The sequence below is a fragment of the Petromyzon marinus genome, unplaced genomic scaffold, assembly GCF_048934315.1.
Source record: "Petromyzon marinus isolate PM22_M1 ecotype Great Lakes invasive population unplaced genomic scaffold, UKy_Petmar_22M1.pri1.0 PM_G_Scaffold_51, whole genome shotgun sequence".
Lineage (NCBI taxonomy): Eukaryota > Metazoa > Chordata > Hyperoartia > Petromyzontiformes > Petromyzontidae > Petromyzon > Petromyzon marinus.
The window spans coordinates 1,298,851-1,325,947 of NW_027423004.1; the positions used below are offsets into that span (position 1 = coordinate 1,298,851).

The 27,097-nt window shown below is 48.6% G+C and overlaps 1 protein-coding gene across 1 annotated transcript; it reads right to left on the minus strand.

Annotated features, from left to right (window-relative positions):
• Nucleotides 1-1,155: 1,155 nt before the first annotated feature.
• On the minus strand, nt 1,156-24,401 carry LOC142917467 (uncharacterized). The gene is made up of 13 exons (XM_076062152.1): nt 24,395-24,401; nt 21,472-21,641; nt 15,657-15,710; nt 15,148-15,284; nt 14,164-14,220; nt 13,870-13,948; nt 11,464-11,559; nt 8,511-8,684; nt 7,677-7,730; nt 7,187-7,323; nt 5,665-5,721; nt 4,962-5,046; nt 1,156-1,194 (listed from the first exon to the last, which is right to left on the minus strand). Exons 1-13 carry the CDS (start codon nt 24,399-24,401, stop codon nt 1,156-1,158), a joined length of 1,146 nt encoding a protein of 381 aa, XP_075918267.1.
• Nucleotides 24,402-27,097: the final 2,696 nt, after the last annotated feature.

Consider the following 27,097-nt stretch of genomic DNA (forward strand, 5'->3'; position numbering starts at 1 on the left):
GGGGTGAGCCATTATGAGTCCTCCTTTGCCAGTAACAAGATATAGGAAGAGGTTTTACCCTTTTAACTGGTTAATTCTTTTTCGTCTTCGCTTTAACTTTAATATACATTTGTTTGGTATTTGTGTTCTCTATTGTAGTTTTTGTTGCGCTGTGACAAGCGATATAGGTGTGTATTTTTTTAGGTTAGGAGTAGAGTTGGAGTGGCTGTCCGAAACGCATCCCGAAAATTAAATGAAAGTGGGAAAATCGTTAAATTTACGCAATTGTGTTTTCCGCGTGTTTTAAGTCCTTTTTTTCTTTTAAGAACGCCATCCCTTTTGTAAATCGAAGGACCTGCAATGATGTGCAAGTACAAAATAACAAAGAAACTGACATTTGTCAAACACATTGTCCTAAAGAGGATGAACTTGAGTTTCAGGAATTGCTCATTGCTAAACTGCCCATAGAATGGCTTTGCATTTTAGTGGCAATGCTATACATCCAGAAATATTCCCACTTCCTCCGATTGTGGCCGATGTTAATGACCAAATATTACATTGAAATCATTGTGATAGCTATTTTTACGGGCAAGGTTATTTCATGAATTCGTGATTAACTGTTTTTTTTCCCGTTTTGCATAAGTAAAAATGATTTAAGAAAATTAATGGTTCACATCTTTACGCAATATGCTTACATAATAATGTTGCAGTGTATAGTGTGCTATAAAATGTCACATGCATGCTTGTAAATCATCTCAGATTTAATTAAACGATTGTTTTGCTTTATAGCATATCCGCCCTCGTCACTGAACCGCCAATTCAATGAAAAAATCAATTCCATAAAAAAAAATACGAAGTGTTTTCTTGCTCACATAAAAAGCATCCAGTGACTCTCATCACCAATGCCAGCAACCAAACAAGGTGAAATTTGCACATTCCCATAATGGGGGGCTACGTTTGTTCACAGGATGAAAACTTTTCAATCATCAGCATCAGCAGCTATGCCCAAATAACCCAGAATGTACCCGATCTAGTGAAATCCTGGAAGATAATCAGGTTTTAACTTGGATGTTGCTGGCGCAGTGCTGACCACACGCATAGCAGGTTGGCATGGGCAGCTGCAGGGGTGCAAGGTGGTCAGCTGAAGGATCCATTGTTGTACTGTACTTATATGCTCTACTCGCACTTGTGCTCATCCATTTTGTGTTCCGCTTTCTGTCTCGCAGCGAAATTCCCAACGTGTGCGATTGTTACATTTGATTTGTCAGTGTGAGTTCCGTTCCTGATCATTGTTTCTGATCATTCGCAAGACAATTGAGAGATGGACATTGGAAGGCCTTCTTCCAGAAGCGGATAGAGAATGACTTTGATGATAAGTCATTTGACTCTCAATTCTATTTCACATTTGCTTGGTTATGGTATTTACTAAAATGCAAAATAACCCTCGAAGCTTTGTTTATCATTCAAATAATTTGAAACGAGCATGCAACCAAGATTTTGCTGCATGTTGTTTTATTTGCATGTTTCATTTATAGGCTGCTATATACTGGTGGGGAGGTGGAAAGGGAGAAGTGGGGGGGGGGGGGATTGGGAGGATTTGTGTGCTGGGGGGTGGGCAGAAGCTTGTGCAAGCTGTTTTTTCTACATAACTCAATTTACTTTCTTTCATTTGTCAAACTTGCAACATTTAAATTGTTGATTTAAAGCTTTCGTGACTGCAGGGATTCATATTCTTGGTTCTTTCGGTAAAGTCACCACCACGTAGAAGGGAAGACAATAAAATAATAGAGAATTTTATTGTTTTATATTTTTATTATTTTATTGTTTCCCTTCTAGCGAGAATTTTATTGTTTTATATTTTTATTATTTGATTGTTTCCCTTCTACGTGACTTTACCGAAAGAACCAAGAATTTGCAACATTTAGTTGATATACTAAGCGACCTCTCACGGTCTTTACATAACGTCTTGACATGTAACCTACTCCGATCATTTGTCCCCAAGTTAAAATCGCCCTAAATGCATGGAAATAATTTGACACAGCACCCACGACCACTGAAAATAAGAATGCTTGATTAAAGCACTGATGTGCGTTTATTGTTGTAACTGTTGACGATGAAAAAAGAAGCAATCCGAGCACAAAGCAACACATGGATGCACATGCAATCAGGGAATCATGTCGCAGCTCCGATTATAGCACGGTTGGCTACGTACAGTGTGAAAGACGTTCTCCACGCATACTAAATTTAATTTCACATTTGTAACGTATTTGTTGCGCAAGGTGAAAAAAATATTAACAGATGTGCACACGTATGTATTAGAATGTGAATCAATTATTGCATTATCCAGTTCATATCATGTACTCGGCAATGACACACAATGTTTGCTTTGTGATTGTATATTATGGATATTTTTTGGTCTATAATACGGTATCTTCCTCCACATTTTCAATAAGCTAAGCAATGAGAGATCAGCACATATAAATCATTAAAAGATCATTGTTTACCCAAGCTCATATTTAGTGTATCGTGATGTTGATGAAGATATATTATTGTTGTTACATGCAAGTGCTGTTGCTGAACAACTGAGAGATCAAAACAATGTCCATTAGCAAATTAATCTCCTGAACAACATCATATGGTGGGACCAGAATTATTTGTAAAGTAACCATTGTTAACAGGCATGGCAGTCAAAGAATGTAACGCATCAGTTGGGAGATGGAGCAATGAAATCAGCTCGTGTGCAGGTCATAGTTGGATTATTACATCATAGCATCGTCAAAGGTGGTGGGTTGGGGAGGCCTCCATTCATTGACCATGGCTGATGATGATGACGATGATGATATATAAAGGTGTCTCAGTTTTAGTATTTGATTCCTTGCTGATTTTGTACGTTTGCTCACTGATAAACAAATTATCAGTCTATAATTTTAATGGTAGGTGTATTTGAACAGTGAGAGACAGAAAAACAACAAAAAAATCCAGAAAAACGCATGTTAATAATGTTATAAATTAATTTGCATTTTAATGAGGGAAATAAGTATTTGACCCCCTCTCAATTAGAAAGATTTTTGGCTCCCAGGTGTCTTTTATACAGGTAACGAGCTGCGATTAGGAGCACACTCTTAAAGGGAGTGCTCCTAATCTCAGCTTGTTACCTGTATAAAAGACACCTGTCCACAGAAGCAATCAATCAATCAGATTCCAAACTCTCCACCATGGCCAAGACCAAAGAGCTCTCCAAGGATGTCAGGGACAAGATTGTAGACCTACACAAGGCTGGAATGGGCTACAAGACCATTGCCAAGCAGCTTGGTGAGAAGGTGACAACAGTTGGTGCGATTATTCGCAAATGGAAGAAACACAAAAGAACTGTCAATCTCCCTCGGCCTGGGGCTCCATGCAAGTTCTCACCTCGTGGAGTTGCAATGATCATGAGAACGGTGAGGAATCAGCCCAGAACTACACGGGAGGATCTTGTCAATGATCTCAAGGCAGCTGGGACCACAGTCACCAAGAAAACAATTGGTAACACACTACGCCGTGAAGGAAATCCTGCATCGCCCGCAAAGTCCCCCTGCTCAAGAAAGCACATATACATGACCATCTGAAGTTTGCCAATGAACATCTGAATGATTCAGAGGACAACTGGGTGAAAGTGTTGTGGTAAGATGAGACCAAAATGGAGCTCTTTGGCATCAACTCAACTCGCCGTGTTTGGAGGAGGAGGAATGCTGCCTATGACCCCAAGAACACCATCCCCACCGTCAAACATGGAGGTGGAAACATTATGCTTTGGGGGTGTTTTTCTGCTAAGGGGACAGAACAACTTCACTGCATCAAAGGGACGATGGACGGGGCCATGTACCGTCAAATCTTGGGTGAGAACCTCCTTCCCTCAGCCAGGGCATTGAAAATGGGTCGTGGATGGGTATTCCAGCATGACAATGACCCAAAACACACGGCCAAGGCAACAAAGGAGTGGCTCAAGAAGAAGCACATTAAGGTCCTGGAGTGGCCTAGCCAGTCTCCAGACCTTAATCCCATAGAAAATATGTGGAGGGAGCTGAAGGTTTGAGTTGCCAAACGTCAGCCTCGAAACCTTAATGACTTGGAGAAGATCTGCAAAGAGGAGTGGCACAAAATCCCTCCTGAGATGTATGCAAATCTGGTGGCCAACTACAAGAAACATCTGACCTCTGTAATTGCCAACAAGGGTTTTGCCACCAAGTACTAAGTCATGTTTTGCAGAGGGGTCAAATACTTATTTCCCTCATAAAAATGCAAATACATTTATTACATTTTTGAAATGCTTTTTTTTCTGGATTTTGTTGTTGTTATTCTGTCTCTCACTGTTCAAATAAACCTACCATTAAAATTATAGACTGACCATTTTTTTGTCAGTGGGCAAACGTACAAAATCAGCAGGGGATCAAATACTTTTATCCCTCACTGTACATTGTTATTAAAGGCAATGCATCCTATTGTTATAGTTACATTGTTATTGAAGACAATTCATCATATTGTTATAGTTACATTGTTATTTAAGACAATGTATCCTATTGTTATAGTTACAATGTTATTGAAGACAATGGATCATATTGTTATAGTTACATTGTTATTGAAGACAATTCATCATATTGTAATAGTTACATTGTTATTGAAGACAATGTAACCTATTGTAATAGTTACATTGTTATTGAAGACAATGTATCCTAGTGTTATAGTTACATTGTTATTAAAGACAATGCATCATATTGTTACAGTTACATTGTTATTAAAGACAATGCATCCTAGTGTAATAGTTACATTGTTATTGAAGACAATGCATCATATTGTTATTATCAGAGCCATGTGTGTTTGCATGTTCACCCATTCACCCACCACTCACCCACGCACTTAGTCAACCACCATCGCCCCACTCTCCCCCCACTCTCCCCCCACCCTCCCCCCACTCTCCCCCCACTCTCCCCCCCCACCCCCACTCTCAGCTTCTTCTCCTTAGCGATTCTCTCCGCCCTGAGCGCTGCCACCTGGACAGGTGACAGCGGCGTCTCGTAGCTGATACCGCTGCAACAACATCAACAACATCAACAACACCATCAATAACATCAATAACATCAACAACACCATCAACAACATCAACAACACTATCAATACCATCAATAACATCAGTAACATCAAAAACACCATCAACAACATCAACAACATCAACAACATAAAGAACACCATCAACAACAATCAACAACATCAACAACACCATCAATAACATCAACAACATCAAAAACACCATCAACAACATCAACAACACCATCAATAACATCAACATCAAAAACACCATCAACAACATCAACAACACTATCAACAACATCAACAACATCAACAACATCAACACCATAAACAACACTATCAATAGCATCAACACCATCAACACGATCAACAACATCAAAACCATCAACAACACCATCAACAACACCATCAACACCATCATCAACACCATCAACACCATCATCAACACCATCATCAACACCATCATCAACACCATCAACACCATCATCAACACCATCATCAACACCATCAACACCATCATCAACACCATCATCAACACCATCATCAACACCATCAACACCATCATCAACACCATCAACACCATCACCATCATCACCATCAGCGGTGTGGGGTGCTCACCTCTCCGACGGCACCGACACACGCTTGGGATTCTTCTGGAAGAGATTTGTCCCCAACCTGAAAAGAGCGCAGCACACACACACACAGTCACACAAACGCACGCAGACACACACACGCACGCAGACACACACACATGCACAGACACACACACGCACGCACGCAGACGCACACACGCACGCACGCAGACACACACACATGCACAGACACACACACGCACACGCACGCAGACACACACACATGCACAGACACACGCACGCAGACACACACACATGCACAGACACACACACACACACGCAGACACACACACATGCACAGACACACACGCACGCACGCAGACACACACGCACGCAGACACACACACATGCACAGACACACGCACGCAGATACACAGACATGCACAGACACACGCACGCACGCACGCAGACACACACACGTAGACACACGCACGCGCACGCACGCACACGCGACGTCAGAGGGAGCGGGTGAGTGAGTGGATGAGCGGGTGGGTGGGTGAGTTTGTGGGTGAGTGAGTGGGTGAGTGAGTGGGTGGGTAGGCGAGTGAGTGGGTGAGTGAGTGGGTGGGTGAGTGGGTGGAAGAGTGTGTGTGTGGGTGGGTGGGCGGGTGAGTGGGTGAGTGGGCGGGTGAGTGAGTGGATGAGTGAGTGAGTGGGTGGGTGGGTGGGTGAGTGGGTGGGTGAGTGGGTGAGTGAGTGGGTGGGTGGGTGAGTGGGTGAGTGAGTGGGTGGATGGGTGGGTGAGTGGGTGGGTGGGTGGGTGAATGGGTAGGTGAGTGGGTGGGTGAGTGAGTGAGTGGGTGAGTGAGTGGGTGGGTGGGTAGGCGAGTGAGTGGGTGAGTGAGTGGGTGGGTGAGTGGGTGGAAGAGTGTGTGTGTGGGTGGGTGGGCGAGTGGGTGGAAGAGTGTGTGTGTGGGTGGGTGGGCGAGTGAATGGGTGAGTGAGTGGGTGGGTGGGTGAGTGAGTGGGCGGGTGAGTGAGTGGATGAGTGAGTGAGTGGGTGGGTGAGTGGGTGAGTGGATGAGTGAGTGAGTGGGTGGGTGAGTGGGTGAGTGTGTGGGTGGGTGGGCGAGTGAGTGAGTGAGTGGGTGGGTGGGTGAGTGGGTGGGTGAGTGGGTGAGTGAGTGGGTGAGTGGGTGAGTGAGTGGGTGAGTGGGTGGGTGGGTGAGTGAGTGGGTAGGTGAGTGGGTGGGTGAGTGGGCGGGTGAGTTGGTGAGTGAGTGGGTGGGTGAGTGAGTGGGTGGGTGGGTGAGTGAGTGGGTGAGTAAGTGAGTGGGTGAGTGAGTGAGTGGGTGAGTGAGTGGGTGAGTGAGTGGGTGGGTGAGTGAGTGGATGAGTAAGTGAGTGGGTGAGTGAGTGAGTGGGTGGGTGAGTGAGTGGGTGAGTGAGTGAGTGGATGAGTAAGTGAGTGGGTGAGTGAGTGGGTCGGTGAGTGAGTGAGTGAGTGGGTGAGTGAGTGAGTGAGTGGGTGAGCGAGTGAGTGGGTGGGTGAGCGTGCGGGCACCCACACGGGTTTGAGTGACATCCTGCGCTTGGCAGCGCTGCTCCGCGCCAGCTCAAACTTGGCAGAGAAGAGCTCCGTCTGAGTCGTGTGCTCGTCCTGCGCGAAGATCTGGCTGGTGCACAGCGGCTGCCTGCTCTTCGTCTACGCGGGGAGGGAGGGAAGGGAGGGGGAGGGAGGGAAGCAGTCAAATGATCAACACCACCACCACCATGAGACCCACTACAGCCATCATCATCGCCGCCATCACCATCACCACCACCATGAGACCCACTTAGCGCACCTGCTCACCCGCTCACTCGCCTACTCACCCGCTCACCCGCGGCTCGCTCGCCCACTCACCCACCCACCCACTCACCCACCCGCTCACCCCTCTCACCCACCCACCCGCTTGCCCGCCTGCCCACTCACCCACCAACCCACCCGCTCACCCACCCGCTCGCCCATTCACCCACCCGCTCACCCACTCACCAGTGGCTCGCTCACCAGCCACTCACCTTGTAGACGCCTTTGGTCTTCTGCTTCTTCTTGGGGTGGAAGTCGTAGAGGAGCTGGGGGAGACATTGAAGGCACGAAGATGGTCAGCAGCTCACCACCACCGTCACCATGGTGATGGTGAGCTCACCACCACCATGGTGACAGTCAGCTCACCACCACCGTCACCATGGTGACAGTCAGCTCACCACCACCACCGTCACCACCATCACCATCACCATGGTGACAGTCAGCTCACCATCACCGTCACCATGGTGACAGTCCGCTCACCATCACCGTCAGCTCACCATCACTATGGTGACAGTCAGCTCACCACCACCGTCACCATGGTAACAGTCAGCTCACCATCACCGTCACCACGGTGACAGTCAGCTCGTCACCACCATCACCGTCACCACGGTGACAGCTCACCATCACCGTCACCACCACCACTGTCACCATGGTGATAGTCAGCTCACCCACTCACTCACCCAGCCACCCACTCACCCATTCACCCATTCACCCACCCACCAACCCACTTACCCACCCACCCCCCCACCCAGCCACCCACTCACCCACTCACTAACCCACCCACTCACTCACCCACCCACTCACCAAACAACCCACCCACCCATCCACGCCTCACTCACTCACCCACGCAGCCACCCACTCACCCACCCACCCACTCACCCATGCACTCACTCACTCACCCAGCCACCCACTCACCCACTCACTAACCCACCCACTCACTCACCAACCTACCCACTCACCCATTCACCCACCCACCAACCCACCCACTTACCCACCCACCCCCCCACTAGCCACCCACACACCCACTCACTTACCCACCCACCCACCTTGCCATCCTCGCGTGGCACCACAACGGCCTCGTAGCGCGAGCGGCAGTGCTTGGGTGAGCGGTAGACGCGGCTCACCACGTTCACCACATCGCTCACCAGCTCCCAGTTGGGGGTGTGCGCCGGGGACACCGGGGCCAGGTTCAGCGGCAGCTCCAGCAGCTGCTGGATCGCCTGGTGAGGAGACACGGAGGGAGGGGGGGGGGGTTGGTGGGTGGGTGGGTGAGTAGTTGGGTGAGTGCGTGGGTGGGTGGGTGAGTGGGTGAGTGAGTGGGTGGGTGGGTGGGTGAGTGAGTGAGTGAGTGGGTGGGTGAGTGGGTGGGTGAGTGGGTGAGTGAGTGGGTGGGTGGGTGAGTAGTTGGGTGAGTGGGTGGGTGAGTAGTTGGGTGAGTGGGTTGGTGGGTGAGTGGATGAGTGAGTAGGTGAGTGGGTGGGTGGGTGAGTGGGTGAGTGAGTGGGTTGGTGGGTGAGTGGGTGGGTGAGTGGGTGAGTGAGTGAGTGGGTTGGTGGATGAGTAGTTGGGTGGGTGAGTGGGTTGGTGGGTGAGTGGGTGGGTGGGTGAGTGAGTGGGTGGGTGAGTGGGTGAGTGAGTGGGTGGGTGAGTGGGTGGGTGGGTGAGTGAGTAGTTGGGTAGGTGAGTGGGTTGGTGGGTGAGTGGATGGGTGAGTGGGTGGGTGAGTGGGTAAGTTTGTGTGTGTGTGTGTGTCTGTGGTCCGGCATGCCTAAACAGCTTTTGTTCTGCCGGATAGAGGGGGCTAAACGGGCGCGGCCCGGGCCAGAGAAGAGATGGAGTGATGTGGTACAGGAAGACGTGGAGCTGAGTGGACTTGCCGATGACTGGTACCAGTATTTTCAAGATCGGATTTGTTGTTGAAAGTGGTTGCGCAATTGGCGGTTTGGAGTGTCCGTCTAAGGCTTTGATGGTCTTCCAAAGTTTTGATGAGTTTTGGCGGTGGTCAAAAGATTCGACAAACTCGTGCCAGCGTTCCCTGTTTTGGCTTGATTGATTAGCTTTGTGATTTCAATATTGAAGGCCGGGAGGATTTGTGGTGATGTAGGATTTTTTGTCCTAATGGTGTTCCGTTGGTTTATTAGCGTTGAGGCTTGTTTAGGGAGGCAGGGAAGGTGTTGCTTGCAGCAACCCCCCAGCGATGGTGTGCTTGGTGGTAGTCGCGATGATGTTTCTGAAATTATTTTCAGAGTTATGTGCGGATGTGTGGCTATGGTTGATGTTGTCGGTGAATAATTATTCTGAATCATAAGTGAAAAGTGGCCAGTTTCCTTTTTTAAAGTTGTGATACAAGCGGTTTTTAGGATTTAAATGTAGATTTAAAGCTTCCGTGACTGCAGGGATTCATATTCTTGGTTCTCTCGGTAAAGTCACCACCACGTAGAAGGGAAACAATAAAATAATAAAAATACGTTAAAAAAATAATTCTCACGACGTTTGCAATCATCATAAAAAACGCCATTTTTTTTCAAATCTTCTCGCTGTGGATTTCACACCTGCTGATGATGATTGCTTGTTTGTTTAGCAATCGAAACGTCATGAGAATGTTATTGTTTTTATTATTTTATTATTTCTCTTCTATGTGACTTTACCAAAAGCATCGAGTGAACGGTTTTTAGGAGTTTGTGAATGTTTGGCGGCATTGAGGGTCAACGCAATAGGTGGGCGGTCGGCTCCAAGGGCCTCAAAAAGACTCGCCAGTCGATTGATGAAAGGAGTTTTCCTGACGCTATTGAAGGGCAAGATGATGACGGAACTCTGGTTTGATTCTTTTCATCGAGTACCCCATAGGGGGAGCCGTTCAAGATACCGGCCATGAGGTCGCCACGTGCATCGGGGAGGGGAAGACTGCGGCCTTTTTTTGTGGGCGTCGAAATCTCCAATAACAATTGAGTCGTCGTTTGGTAAAAGTCGATATATATTGAACTCATAGTTGCGAGGGCAAGACCTCGTCGCCGAGATGTAGACGTTGATTAAGGTGAGCGGGCCCAGACGGGATTTGATACGGACGCTTAAGACTTCTGCGGTGATATCACAATGAGGCATTGGGATTTTAATATCTTCAAATTGAATGCTGTCGTGGATGAGGTAAAGGGAGACCGCCACCGGCTGTTGGTCGGTCTCTCTTACGGAGGAAAGTGACATTTTGTAAGTCGGGGCGCGCGAGAAGTGGATTTTAATTTTGTTTCTTCGATGGCGGCTACGTCAATGGAGTTCTCTTGTAGGAAGGTGCCGGAGTTCAAGAGATTTGTCGTTGATGCCGTCGATGTTTTGGTCGAAGGATTTTAAGGTCGTTTTTGTCGTGGACGTTTCGTGTTGTGGTTGTGCAAGGTGGAGTTGTTGGAGTGGACGATTTGCAGAACCGGCCGGAATTTGAGCTGGGGATGCGGGCTAAAGCAGCGCAGCGTTTGCGTTACGAAGCTTTGCAAACCGTCGTGTTGGATGGAATTTGCATTGACGTTCATGCCGCAGCCGCCACAAGGGAAAGACGTGGCCTGGATTAAAATCGACGTCCCCGGCAATAATGAGAAGCCAGCTCCAGCATGCGGGGAGGCCTGGGCTGGCTGGCGAAGTTGCCATGTTTCGATTTAAAGCTTTCGTGACTGCAAGGATTCTTTCGGTAAAGTCACGTAGAATGAAAATAAAATAATAAATTGATAAAATAAAATAAAACTTCGTGAGAATTTTATTGTGTTATTTTATTTTACCAAATTTATTATTTTATTCTCATTCTACGTGACTTTACCGCAAGAACCAAAGAAGAAGTTGCCATCAGCAAATGCTTTAGTAGCACTTGGGTCTCTCCACTTGGAACAAGCGACAACACCGCAGCGGTGGTTGTTGTCGAGCGGGTGGGTGGCCTAAACCCCTAAACCTTAACCGTGACGTAAACCCTTAAACCCTCCCCACCTCACCCACCACCCTCACCCCCCACCGCGTCACCTGCAGCAGGGCCCAGTCCTCGTTGACAAGCCACTGCGGCTGGTCGGCGGTGAGATCCGGCGGCGGCGGCCCCACACGGCCCGCGGCCGCCACGTCCTATTGTTATAGGTACATTGTTATTAAAGGCAATGCGTCCTATTGTTATGGTTACATTGTTATAAAAGACAATGCATCCTATTGTTATGGTTACATTGTTATTAAAGACAATGCATCATATTGTTATAGTTACATTGTTATTGAAGACAATACATCCTATTGTTATGGTTACATTGTTATTAAAGACAATGCATCCTATTGTTATGGTTACATTGTTATTAAAGACAATGCATCCTATTGTTATAGTTACATTGTTATTGAAGACAATACATCCTGTTGTTATGGTTACATTGTTATTAAAGACAATGCATCCTGTTGTTATGGTTACATTGTTATTAAAGACAATGCATCCTATTGTTATAGTTACATTGTTATTAAAAACAATGTATCATATTGTCATAGTTACATTGTTATTAAAGACAATGCATCCTGTTGTTATAGTTACATTGTTATTAAAGACAATGTATCATATTGTCATAGCTACATTGTTATATTCTTAGTTTTTTCGGTAAAGTCACGTTGAAGAGAAAAAACAAAACAACAAAATATATATAAAACAATAAAAAATTCTCACGACGTTTCGACCATAACTCAAACGGTCATCATCAGGTGTGTCGGTTTGCATAAATTTATTTTGAAAAGGCATATTTATTTATTTATATAAAAATAACGTTTGCGTCACGCGCAACGATTGGCTGTTTGCCAGGACTAGTCCATCTATTTTTTGAAAAGAGGAGGGGGGAGACGAAATTTGTTTTTATGTATGCTGTCTGAAAGCCACTGTAAGCGTGAACAATCAATCAAGAACTGAAATGATTTATCAAATCTTTCCAATGATTGCTAAGATAGAATCCATCTTCTCGGTTGAAATTGTCTCTGTGTTTGTATATGTGGATAGCCTCATGAACGAATCTCTCATGGAAGCCAGATGGCTTACAAAGAACCGTTTGAGTTATGGTCGAAACGTCGTGAGAATTTTTTATTGTTTTATATATATTTTGTTGTTTTGTTTTTTCTCTTCAACGTGACTTTACCGAAAAAACTAAGAATATGAATTACTGCAGTCACGAAAGCTTTAAATCAAAGCTACATTGTTATTAAAGACAATGCATCCCGTTGTTATAGTTACATTGTTATTAAAGACAATGCATCATATTGTTATAGTTATATTGTTATTAAAGACAATGCATCATATTGTTATAGTTACATTGTTATTAAAGACAATGCATCCTGTTGTTATAACTACATTGTTATCAAAGACAATGCATCCTATTGTTATGGTTACATTGTTATTAAAGACAATGTATCATATTGTTATGGTTACATTGTTATTAAAGACAATGTATCATATTGTTATGGTTACATTGTTATTGAAGACAATGTAAACATATTGTTATAGTTACAATTTATCAATTTATTATTTTATTCTCATTCTACGTGACTTTACCGAATGAACCAAAGAAGATATAGTTACATTGTTATTAAAGGCAATGCATCCTGTTTTTATGGTTACATTGTTATCAAAGACAATGTATCATATTGTTATAGTTACATTGTTATTAAAGACAATGTATCATATTGTTATAGTTCATTGTTATTAAAGACAATGCATCCTATTTTTACGGTTACATTGGTATTAAAGACAATGCATCATATCGTTATAGTTACATTGTTATTGAAGACAATGCATCACATTGTTATAGTTTCGTTGTTATCAAAGACAATGTATCCTATTGTTATGGTTACATTGTTATTAAAGACAATGTATCATATTGTTATAGTTACAATTTATCAATTTATTATTTTATTATCATTCTACGTGACTTTACCGAAAGAACCAAAGAAGATATAGTTACATTGTTATTGAAGACAATGCATCCTATTGTTACAGTTACATTGTTATTAAAGACAATGTATCCTATTGTTATAGTTAGTGTTGTTGAAGACAATGCATACTCTTTTTACGGTTACATTGTTATTAAAGACAATGCATCATATTGTTACAGTTACATTGTTATTAAAGACAATGCATCCTAGTGTTATAGTTACATTGTTATTGAAGACAATGCATACTATTTTTACGGTTACATTGTTATTAAAGACAATGCATCATATCGCTATAGTTACATTGTTATTGAAGACAATGCATCATATTGTTATTATCAGAGTCATGTGTGTTTGCATGTTCACCCATCCACCCACCACTCACCCACGCACTCAGTCACCCACCCTCGCCCCACTCTCCCCCCACTCTCCCTCCACTCCCCCCCCCCACTCTCCCCCCACTCTCCCCCCCACCCCCCCTCTCACCTTCTTCTCCTTAGCGATTCTCTCCGCCCTGAGCGCTGCCACCTGGACAGGTGACAGCGGCTTCTCGTAGCTGATACTGCTGCAACAACATCAACAACATCAACAACACCATCAATAACATCAACATCAACAACACCATCAATAACATCAACAACATCAACACCACCATCAACACCATCAACACCATAAACAACACCATCATCATCATCAACAACACCATCAACACCATCATCAACACCATCAACACCATCACCATCATCACCATCATCACCATCAGCGGTGCGAGGTGCTCACCTCTCCGACAGCACCGACACGTGCTTGGGATTCTTCTGGAAGAGATTTGTCCCCAACCTGAAAAGAGCGCAGCACACACACACAGTCACACACACGCACGCAGACACACACACACACACGCAGACACACACACACGCACGCAGACACACACACACACGCACGCAGACACACACACATGCACAAACACACACACGCACGCACGCAGACGCACACACATGCACAGACACACACACGCACACACATGCACAGACACACACATGCACGCATACGCACGCAGACACACACATGCACGCATACGCACGCAGACACACACACATGCACAGACACACGCACGCAGACACACACACGCACACACATGCACAGACACACACACGCACGCAGACACACACATGCACAGACACACGCACGCACGCAGACACACACACACACGCAGACACACACTCACACACACGCACGTAGACATACGCACACACACGCACGCACGCACACGCGACGTCAGGGTGGGCGGGTGAGTGAGTGGATGAGTGGGTGGGTGAGTTTGTGGGTGAGTGGGCGAGTGAGTGGGTGAGTGAGTGGGTGAGTGGGTGGGTGGGTGAGTGAGTGAGTGGGTGGTTGAGTGGGTGGGTGGGTGAGTGAGTGGGTGAGTGGGTGAGTGAGTGGGTGAGTGAGTAGGTGAGTGAGTGGGTGGGTGGGTGGGTGAGTGAGTGAGTGAGTGGGTGAGTGAGTGGGTGAGTGGGTGGGTGGGTGAGTGAGTGAGTGGGTGGTTGAGTGGGTGAGTGAGTGGGTGAGTGGGTGAGTGAGTGGGTGAGTGAGTCGGTGAGTGAGTGGGTGGGTGGGTGGGTGAGTGAGTGAGTGGGTGGGCGGGTGAGTGAGTGGGTGATTGAGTGAGTGAGTGGGTGAGTGAGTGAGTGGGCGGGTGAGTGAGTGGGTGAGTGAGTGAGTGGGTGAGCGAGTGAGTGGGTGGGTGAGCGTGCGGGCACCCACACGGGTTTGAGTGACATCCTGCGCTTGGCAGCGCTGCTCTGCGCCAGCTCAAACTTGGCAGAGAAGAGCTCCGTCTGAGTCGTGTGCTCGTCCTGCGCGAAGATCTGGCTGGTGCACAGCGGCTGCCTGCTCTTCGTCTACGCGGGGAGGGAGGGGAGGGAGGGAAGCAGTGAAATGATCATCATCACCACCACCATGAGACCCACTACAGCCATCATCATCGCCGCCACCACCATCACCACCACCACCACCACCATGAGACCCACTGCAGCCATCATCATCGCCGCCATCATCATCACCACCACCACCATCACCATGAGACCCACTTAGCTCACCTGCTCACCCGCTCACTCGCCTCCTCACCCGCTCACCCGCGGCTCGCTCGCCCGCTCATCTACCCACCTCCTCGCCCGCCTGCCCACTCACCCACCCGCTCACCCCTCTCACCCACCCACCCATTCACCCACCCGCTCACCTGCTAACCAGCGGCTCGCTCACCAGCCACTCACCTTGTAGACGCCTTTGGTCTTCTGCTTCTTCTTGGGGTGGAAGTCGTGGAGGAGCTGGGGGAGACATTGAAGGCATGAAGACGATCAGCAGCTCACCACCACCGTCACCATGGTGATGGTGAGCTCACCACCACCATGGTGACAGTCAGCTCACCACCACCGTCACCATGGTGACAGTCAGCTCACCACCACCATGGTGACAGTCAGCTCACCATCACCGTCAGCTCACCATCACCATGGTGACAGTCAGCTCACCATCACCGTCAGCTCACCATCAGCATGGTGACAGTCAGCTCACTACCACCGTCACCATGGTGACAGTCAGCTCACCACCACCACCGTCACCACCATCACCATGGTGACAGTCAGCTTACCATCACCGTCACCACCACCACCGTCACCATGGTGACAGACAGCTCACCATCACCGTCACCATGGTGACAGTCACCACCACCGTCACCATGGTGACAGTCAGCTCACCATCACCGTCACCACCACCACCGTCACCATGGTGACAGTCAGCTCACAAACACCGTCACCACCACCACCACCACCGCAGTGACGGTGATGACGATGATGACGATGAAGATGCCGATAATGCTGATGATGATGATTCTGCTGAAGCCGATGATGATGCTGATGATGAAGCTGATGATGATGCTGATGATGCTGATGATTCTGATGATGATGCTGATGATTCTGCTGAAGCTGATGGTGTGAGAAACTCATAATCAACATCATTATTGTCACCATCGTCAGCGGCAGCATCACCACCACCCACTCACTCACCCACCCACCAACTCACTCACTCACACACCCACTCACTCACCCACCCACCTACTCACTCCCTACCCACTCACTCACCCACCCACTCACTCACCCACCCACCCACCCGCTCACCAAACCACCCACCCATCCACGCCTCACTCACTCACCCACGCAGCCACCCACTCACCCACCCACCCACCCACTCACCCATGAGTGGGTGAGTAGGTGGGTGGGTGAGTGGTTTGGTGGGTGAGTGAGTGGGTGGGTGGGTGAGTGGGTGGGTGAGTAGTTGGGTGGGTGAGTGGGTTGGTGAGTGAGTGGGTGGGTGGGTGAGTGGGTGGGTGAGTAGGTGGGTGGGTTGGTGGGTGAGTGGGTTGGTGGGTGAGTGGGTGGGTGAGTTGGTGGGTGAGTGGGTGGGTGGATGAGTGGGTGAGTAGGTGGGTGGGTGAGTGGGTAAGTGGGTGGGTGAGTGGCTGGATGAGTGGCTGGCTGGGTGAGTGGCTGGGTGAGTGGCTGGGTGAGTGGCTGGCTGGGTGAGTGGGTAGGTGAGTGGCTGGGTGAGTGGCAGGGTGAGTGGCTGGGTGAGCGGCTGGGTGAGTGGCTGGGTGAGTGGCTGGTTGAGTGAGTGGCCGGCTGAGTGAGCGGCTGTCACCCTGCAGCTGCAGCTGGTGCCGGGCACCACCACCACCGCTGCCCCCGGCGGTGGAGCAGATGAAATAATGGGCACGTTATTTTAATCCCCCCATCCCTCCACTCCTCTGTGCACACCGGCAGTACAAGGGGATTAAGTTAGAAATGTGTGGTTTAAGATGTGGAGCAGAGATCTCAACAAAATCATAATGGTGCATGAATGAACAAATTAAAAAAAATCGATTTTAATAAAGTATGTAATGATTGCCAGTCAGTAAGACATTCTGATTAAAATTATTAAAATTGTGTTTATTTTTACTTAACAAAGAATGCATTTATAATCACACTTACACTTCAGTCAATGAATTAGATGGACACAAGAGGGTATGTGTGTATGTTGAACGTATTTCGCATTGTACGTAACCAACCGTGCACATTGGAGGTGTGAGGTAGCAGTAGCGTTAAATGGTTTTTAACGCCAAACGGATGGATGGTTAGAAAAATGGGTTGCCATGAATAACAAAAAAAATTTTGAGCCAAATTTGTGAATGCAACACTTCCAAAAAATGTATTTTTTTAAAAAAGATTAACACTTTCATTCTGTACTCTTTGGTTCTATTCGGTAAAGTCACGTAGGTAAAAAATTAAAACAAAAATCACGACGTTTCGGCCACAACACAAGCGGCCTTCATCAGCTGAAGGGACCAGACTGTCACCTGATGAAGGCCGCTTGTGTTGTGGCCTGAAACGTCGTGATTTTTGTTTAAATTTTTTTACCTACGTGACTTTACCGAATAGAACCAAAGAGCGTGGATCCTTGCAGTCACGAAAGCTTCAAATCGAGAACTTTCATTCTGCCCTTTTTTGTAACGTTACGAGCACCATCCCCTCCGATGCAACATTATTGTTGTTCACGCTTCTTGACGCGGCGACGACAGCGGCCCACTTCGTGGGGCTGTCATTTGCGGTGGCCGGGTCGCTTCTAAAACAGCGCTGCACAGCAACTCACCGGGGCCTTGCCTGGTCAAATAAAAGGCAGTTTTAGTTTGCTTTAGTAGAACGCGGTGAACCCCGCGGTGAACCCCGCGGTGAACCCCGCGGTGAACCCCGCGGTGGCCTCGTGTGCACGGTGGGCAGCTGCGGAGGAGGAGGAGTTCACGTCGTCCCTCTTCCACTTCACTCACTTGCTGGTGACGGCCGAGCTGCTGTCCACCCATGCTGCAGGTGAGGCTCACTCACTTACCCACTCACCCACCCGCTCACCCACTCGCTCACCCACTCAACTACTCACTCGCCCACCCGCTCACCCACCCGCTCACCCACTCACTCACACACCCGCACACCCACTCAACTACTCACTCGCCCACCCGCTCACCCACTAACTCACCCACCCACTCACCCACCACTCACCCACCTGCTCACCCACCCACTCATCCACTTACAGTGAGGGAAAAAAGTATTTGATCCCCTGCTGATTTTGTACGTTTGCCCACTGACAAAAAAATGATCAGTCTATAATTGCAATGGTAGGTTAATTTGAACAGTGAGAGACAGAATAACACCAAAAAATCCATAAAAACGCATGTCAAAAATGTTATAAATTGATTTGCATTTTAATGAAGGAAATAAGTATTTGACCCCTCTCAATTAGAAAGATTTCTGGCTCCCAGGTGTCTTTTATACAGGTAACGAGCTGAGATTAGGAGCACACTCTTAAAAGAAGTGCTCCTAATCTCAGCTTGTTACCTGTATAAAAGACACCTGTCCACAGAAGCAATCAATCAATCAGATTCCAAACTCTCCACCATGGCCAAGACCAAAGAGCTCTCCAAGGATGTCAGGGACAAGATTGTAGACCTACACAAGGCTGGAATGGGCTACAAGACCATTGCCAAGCAGCTTGGTGAGAAGGTGACAACAGTTGGTGAGATTATTCGCAAATGGAAAAACACAAAAGAACTGTCAAACTCCCTCGACCTGGGGCTCCATGCAAGTTCTCACCTCGTGGAGTTTCAATGATCATAAGAACGGTGAGGAATCAGCCCAGAACTACACGGGAGGATCTTGTCAATGATCTCAAGGCAGCTGGGATCATAGTCACCAAGAAAACAATTGGTAACACATTACGCCGTGAAGGACTGAAATCCTGCAGCGCCCGCAAGGTCCCCCTGCTCAAGAAGCACATATACATGACCGTCTGAAGTTTGCCAATGAACATCTGAATGATTCAGAGGACAACTGGGTGAAAGTGTTGTGATCAGATGAGACCAAAATGGAGCTCTTTGGCATCAACTCAACTCGCCGTCTTTGGAGGAGGAGGTGTGAGTGAGCCAGTGTGAGTGAGGAGGTGTGAGTGAGGGTGTGAGTGAGGAGGTGTGAGTGAGGGGGTGTGAGTGAGGAGGTGTGAGTGAGGAGGTGTGAGTGAAGGGGTGTGAGTGAGGAGGTGTGAGTGAGGGAGTGTGAGTGAGGAGGTGTGAGTGAGGGAGTGTGAGGGGATGTGAGTGAGGGAGTGTGAGTGAGGAGGTGTGAGTGAGGGAGTGTGAGGGGATGTGAGTGAGGGAGTGTGAGTGAGGGGGTGTGAGTGAGGGAGTGTGAGGGGATGTGAGTGAGGGAGTGTGAGTGAGGGGGTGTGAGTGAGGGAGTGTGAGGGGATGTGAGTGAGGGAGTGTGAGTGAGGAGGTGTGAGTGAGGGAGTGTGAGGGGATGTGAGTGAGGGAGTGTGAGTGAGGAGGTGTGAGTGAGATAGTGTGAGGGGATGTGAGTGAGGGAGTGTGAGTGAGGGGGTGTGAGTGAGGAGGTGTGAGTGAGGAGGTGTGAATGAGGAGGTGTGAGTGAGAAGGTGTGAGTGAGTGAGGAGGTGTGAGTGAGAAGGTGTGAGTGAGGGGGTGTGAGTGAGGGGGTGTGAGTGAGTGAGGAGGTGTGAGTGTGTGAGGAGGTGTGAGTGAGGGGGTGTGAGTGAGGAGGTGTGAGTGAGTGAGGAGGTGTGAGTGTGAGTGAGTGAGTGTGTGTGTGAGTGTGAGTGTATGAGTGTGTGTGTGTGAGTGAGTGTGTGTGAGTGAGTGTGTGAGGAGGTGTGAGTGTGTGAGTGAGGAGGTGTGAGTGTGAGTGAGTGAGGAGGTGTGAGTGAGGGGGTGTGAGTGAGGAGGTGTGAGTGAGTGAGGAGGTGTGAGTGAGTGAGGAGGTGTGAGTGTGAGTGAGTGAGTGAGGAGGTGTGAGTGAGGGGGTGTGAGTGAGGAGGTGTGAGTGTGTGAGTGAGGGGGTGTGAGTGTGTGAGTGAGTGAGTGAGGGGGTGTGAGTGAGTGAGTGAGGAGGTGTGAGTGTGTGAGTGAGGAGGTGTGAGTGAGTGTGAGTGAGGAGATGTGAGTGTGAGTGAGTGAGGGGGTGTGAGTGAGGGGGTGTGAGTGTGAGTGAGTGTGAGTGAGGAGGTGTGAGTGAGTGAGTGAGTGTGAGTGAGTGAGTGAGGAGGTGTGAGTGAGTGAGTGTGAGTGAGTGAGGAGGTGTGAGTGTGAGTGAGTGAGGGGGTGTGACCGTGCGAGTTGCGATCGAGGGCCCCTCACCCAGGCCGTGCAGGAAGCTCCGTGAGTCTGCGTGCCTTCTCCGCCGCGTCCACGCAGCGCCGCCAGCCACGCCAGCCACTCGGCCGACGAGGCCTTCGGCGCTCGCGAGTCCACGGGGCGGCGGCGTAGGCGGCGGTCGCGTTTGGGGCGCGTGCGGGTCGGCGTAGTGGCGAGCGGCAGCGCGGCGGTTCACGCACCGCGTCGACGAGGCCCCCCCCCATGACCCGGGATCGATTCTCGCTTGCGGCCAACCTCGGTGACGACAGACGCGAACCGGTCCCGGGCCTCCCCTCGGCCGACTCTTAGAACGAGCGCCCCGGTGCGGTGCGTGGTAAACGTTTGCCTCGCGCGCCGTGCCGGTCTTCACGGCGCTCGCCCCAAAGGCCCGTCAACGCCACGGGTGGGGTATTTGTCTTTGCGCACGTCACCGTACGTACACACGCGGATGTATTTGTAGCCGGGCGGTTGGAGGCGGTCGCCCTCCAACAACAACGGAGGGCGGAGGAGCGACGCTCACAACGACGAGCGGGAACGACGAGCGGAGCGAGAGGGGCGGCTAAAATGCAGCGAGTTTGGGTACGGTAGGCGGCACGCAGCTGGTGGTGCATCTACCAATCGCCTCAGTCAGTCAACCCACGGTACCACCTGGGTCTGTTCCGTGAGCTCCCGTCAGCGAGCCTTCGACACTTCACGCGTCCTCAACGTGCACCCGGCCTGGCGCAGGACGCAGTGGTGACATCGCCGCCGCTTAGTGGCGAACGGCGGCTGCTGCTGTTGCAGTGTTCGTAGCTGCGCAGGTGACCGAGTGTGTGTTTACAGTTGTGCGAATGTAGTCGTGGTTTCCCCCAGAGCATCGTCACCTCTGGCGGGTGCAGCACGTCCATCAGCTGCTTGGGATTCCGCTGAGCCATGAGCACGCGCTCACCCGCCGACGGACACCCTCCGCACGGCAGGCAGTCGCTCACCAGCAGGGCCTGCGTCCGCTCCTCACCCCCACACTCACCCCGGCCCGCTTCCTCTTGGAGCATTCCTGCACACAGCGGAGACGGTGAGCCAAGTCTAATGATATCGGTCTAAAATGTATGTGGCGGCGACGCTGCTGCATTGGCAGTGGTGTCACGAATAAAATTCAACATATTCGTCAAGAGGACTGTTACCTTAAAAAGAAAGGGTATATTTACTGGTGACGTTTCAGGCAATGGCCCTTCTTCACAGCACATAGAGAAAGCAGAGAAGTGGGGTTCCAATAGACGGTAAATTACTATACAGTATTTATTTAACAAGGTAAATCCCACCGAGCTGTAAAGCTCTTTTTCAGAAGCGACCTGGCCACAAATTATAGCTCAACAAAGTGGCTCATTCACGTGGAAATGTATAGCAGCCAAATACTCTAAACGCACGTTGATTATATAAATGTGGAGGGAAAGCCGGAGCCGGAGAAAAATCTACGCGACCACGGGGAGAGAGAGACCGCAAACTCCAAATACACAGCAGGCGTCGTCAGGGACGGGATCGAACCCACGCCTTCCTGTACACCTAGCGAGGTAGTTAACATCTCACCACACAGAGAGAGACACCGCAAACTCCAAATACACAGCAGGCGTCGTCAGGGTCGGGATCTAACCCACGACTTTCTGTACACCTGGCGAGGTAGTTAACATCTCACCTCCGCAGTGCCCCTTCCAACATCACTCACTACCAATATTCGCAGCATTTCTCCCATCACCATTCACATCATCACGGCACTGCTCACAACATCAAGTCTTACACAATCACTCCCGTCACCTACTCCACTATCACTCGAACCATGACTCCCACCATCCCTCGCAACACTTACACCACCACATCATCATTTCCATATCATCGTCATGTACACCATTACACCACAACCATCACATTATCACTCACATCAATCCCCCCATTATCACACTCTCTCACACCCCTTACGCTGCATCACCCTCCCCACCCTCCACACACACGAACAACACTCAAACTATCACACCCACACATCACAATCACCTCCACACCATCACCCCCCACCCTCCACACACACGAACAACACTCAAACTATCACACCCACACATCACAATCACCTCCACACCATCACCCCTCCACACACACGAACAACACTCAAACTATCACACACACATCACAATCACCTCCACACCATCACCACCTCCACTTCACCGTCACTCACCAACACCAACATCTACACCCGCAGCGCCGTCTTACGCCATCACCACCACGCGTTGTGATCATCTTCCACATCACTCATCATTTTACACGACATCACCAACATCGCCCTCCTCCTCCTCACCGCCTTTGTGCTGTTGGTCACACGTCCTCACGTATCCCCCTCACGTATCCCCTCGCGTATCCCCTCACGTATCCCCTCACGTATCCCCCTCACGTATCCCCTCACGTATCCCCTCACGTATCCCCCTCACGTATCCCCTCACGTATCCCCCTCACGTATCCCCCCCACGTATCCCCCCACGTATCCCCTCACGTATCCCCTCACGTATCCCTCACGTATCCCCCTCACGTATCCCCTCACGTATCCCCCTCACGTATCCCCCCCACGTATCCCCCCACGTATCCCCTCACGTATCCCCTCACGTATCCCTCACGTATCCCCTCACGTATCCCCCTCACGTATCCCTCACGTATCCCCTCACGTATCCCTCACGTATCCCTCACGTATCCCCCTCACGTATCCCCACACGTATCCCCCTGACGTATCCCCTCACGTATCCCTCACGTATCCCCTCACGTATCCCCTTCATGTATCCCCTCACGTATCCCTCACGTATCCCCCTCACGTATCCCTCACATATCCCCTCACGTATCCCTCTCACGTATCCCTCACGTATCCCCCTCACGTATCCCCTCACGTGTCCCCCTCATGTATCCCCTCACGTATCCCTCTCACGTATCCCTCTCATGTATCCCCTCACGTATCCCCTCACGTATCCCCCTCATGTATCCCCTCACGTATCCCTCTCACGTATCCCCTCACGTATCCCCTCACGTATCCCCCTCGCGTATCCCCCCACGTATCCCCTCACGTATCCCCCTCACGTATCCTCTCACGTATCCCCTCACGTATCCCCTCACGTATCCCTCTCACGTATCCCCTCACGTATCCCTCACGTATCCCCCTCATGTATCCCTCACGTACCCCTCCCTTCAGCCAGGTCACGCTGACCCTGACCCCGTCTCTCTGCTCGAGGTCGTCACCAATATTGAGCAATCCCCACCCCACCACCAGTGAACAACAACAAAACAAAAATTTTTTCGAGGTCGTCACCAATATTGAGCAATCCCCACCCCACCACCAGTGAACAACAACAAAACAAAATTTTAAAAAAACTCGACTTAAGCTAAAATACGATAATCATGAGGTAAATTATGAGGTAAAGTGTTCATTAATTGTGTTAATTAATTACGCTGTACTATGTAGAGAACAATCGTGTCGAGGAGGAGTTTTTGCGCGGGTCGCTTTTGTTACCTCGCCTGCAAAATACAAACAGTAATCGATTCTTCGATTACTGCCATACAAAATTGGGAATCGTAAATTTTAATCTGATGCTATGGCTCGTCTCTGGAATCGTTTCACAGGACCTTTGCTGAGTCGATTACTTTGACTGCTACTGTGAAAACGGCCCTCAAGGCAAAAAATTCCTCCCCCAATAATGGCGGCAAATTACTCACCCAAGATGGCTGAAACTACTCACCCAACATGGCTGCAAACGCTCGTCCAAAACAGCGGAACCTACTTACCCAACATGGCGGCAACAGAGGCCGTAAGACGTCAAGAGTCACGTGCTTGCACGGCGGTGGAAATTCCACATTCCTCTGGACGGGGATGAGCGTGGAGCATAGAGGGTGGAGCAGTGGTCGGTGGAACCCGCACCCCTCCCACGTCCACACAGAGAGAGAGAACTTAGAATTTGGTGATTGTGCTTTGGCAGTGACTTTTTATATACAACGAGGACTCCTCGACTTACGAACGAGTTTCATTCCAGAGGTCTCTGTTCGTAACTTTACTCCAAACGTGTTGTACGGCGTGTACACTAAACACGGGGAATGCGCTTTAAAAGTTGTATAATCTCCTGCAGATGTAGATGCCACTGGTTCTTTAAGTTCTGCAGATGTAGATGCCACTGGTTCTTTAAGTTCTGCAGATGTAGATGCCACTGGTTCTTTAAGTTCTTTAGATGTAGATGCCACTGGTTCTTCAAGTTCTGTAGATGTAGATGCCACTGGTTCTTTAAATTCTGCAGATGTAGATGCCACTGGTTCTTCAAGTTCTGTAGATGTAGATGCCACTGGTTCTTTAAATTCTGCAGATGTAGATGCCACTGGTTCTTCATGTTCTGCAGATGTAGATGCCACTGGTTCTTCAAGTTCTGTAGACGTAGATGCCACTGGTTCTTTAAATTCTGCAGATGTAGATGCCACTGGTTCTTCATGTTCTGCAGATGTAGATGCCACTGGTTCTTCAAGTTCTGTAGATGTAGATGCCACTGGTTCTTTAAATTCTGCAGATGTAGATGCCACTGGTTCTTCACGTTCTGCAGATGTAGATGCTACTGGTTCTTCACGTTCTGTAGATGTAGATGCCACTGGTTCTTCACGTTCTGTAGATGTAGATGCCACTGGTTTTTCAAGTTCTGCAGATATAGATGTCACTGGTTCTTCACGTTCTGCAGGTGTAGATGCCACTGGTTCTTCATGTTCTACAGATGTAGATGCCACTGGTTCTTCACGTTTTGCAGCTGTAGATGCCACTGGTTCTTCACGTTCTGTAGATGTAGATGCCACTGGTTCTTCACGTTCTGCAGATGTAGATGCTACTGGTTCTTCACGTTCTGCAGATGTAGATGCCACTAGTTACTTAAGTTTTGTAGATGTAGATGCCACTGGTTCTTCACGTTCTGCAGATGTAGATGCCACTGGTTCTTCACGTTCTACAGATGTAGATGCTACTGGTTCTTCACGTTCTGCAGATGTAGATGCCACTAGTTATTTAAGTTCTGCAGATGTAGATGCTACTGGTTCTTTACGTTCTGTAGATGTAGATGCCACTGGTTCTTCACGTTCTGTAGATGTAGATGCCACTGGTTCTTCACGTTCTGTAGATGTAGATGCCACTGGTTCTTCAAGTTCTGCAGATATAGATGTCACTGGTTCTTCACGTTCTGCAGGTGTAGATGCCACTGGTTCTTCACGTTCTACAGATGTAGATGCCACTGGTTCTTCACGTTCTGCAGCTGTAGATGCCACTGGTTCTTCACGTTCTGTAGATGTAGATGCCACTGGTTCTTCACGTTCTGCAGATGTAGATGCTACTGGTTCTTCACGTTCTGCAGATGTAGATGCCACTAGTTACTTAAGTTTTGTAGATGTAGATGCCACTGGTTCTTCACGTTCTGCAGATGTAGATGCCACTGGTTCTTCACGTTCTACAGATGTAGATGCTACTGGTTCTTCACGTTCTGCAGATGTAGATGCCACTAGTTATTTAAGTTCTGCAGATGTAGATGCCACTGGTTCTTCACGTTCTACAGATGTAGATGCCACTGGTTCTTCACGTTCTGTAGATGTAGATGCCACTGGTTATTTAAGTTTTGCAGATGTAGATGCTACTGGTTCTTCACGTTCTGTAGATGTAGATGCCACTGGTTCTTCACGTTCTGTAGATGTAGATGCCACTGGTTTTTCAAGTTCTGCAGATATAGATGTCACTGGTTCTTCACGTTCTGCAGGTGTAGATGCCACTGGTTCTTCATGTTCTACAGATGTAGATGCCACTGGTTCTTCACGTTTTGCAGCTGTAGATGCCACTGGTTCTTCACGTTCTGTAGATGTAGATGCCACTGGTTCTTCACGTTCTGCAGATGTAGATGCTACTGGTTCTTCACGTTCTGCAGATGTAGATGCCACTAGTTACTTAAGTTTTGTAGATGTAGATGCCACTGGTTCTTCACGTTCTGCAGATGTAGATGCCACTGGTTCTTCACGTTCTACAGATGTAGATGCTACTGGTTCTTCACGTTCTGCAGATGTAGATGCCACTAGTTATTTAAGTTCTGCAGATGTAGATGCTACTGGTTCTTTACGTTCTGTAGATGTAGATGCCACTGGTTCTTCACGTTCTGTAGATGTAGATGCCACTGGTTCTTCACGTTCTGTAGATGTAGATGCCACTGGTTCTTCAAGTTCTGCAGATATAGATGTCACTGGTTCTTCACGTTCTGCAGGTGTAGATGCCACTGGTTCTTCACGTTCTACAGATGTAGATGCCACTGGTTCTTCACGTTCTGCAGCTGTAGATGCCACTGGTTCTTCACGTTCTGTAGATGTAGATGCCACTGGTTCTTCACGTTCTGCAGATGTAGATGCTACTGGTTCTTCACGTTCTGCAGATGTAGATGCCACTAGTTACTTAAGTTTTGTAGATGTAGATGCCACTGGTTCTTC

Excerpts from the sequence above, each read along its gene's own strand:
- LOC142917467 (XM_076062152.1), bottom strand. Across the intron at positions 15,285-15,656 it reads AGACCAAAGGCGTCTACAAG|ACGAAGAGCAGGCAGCCGCT; the intron begins GTGAGTGGCTGG and ends CTCCCCGCGTAG. Across the intron at positions 14,221-15,147 it reads AGGATGTCACTCAAACCCGT|GTTGGGGACAAATCTCTTCC; the intron begins GTGGGTGCCCGC and ends CGCTCTTTTCAG.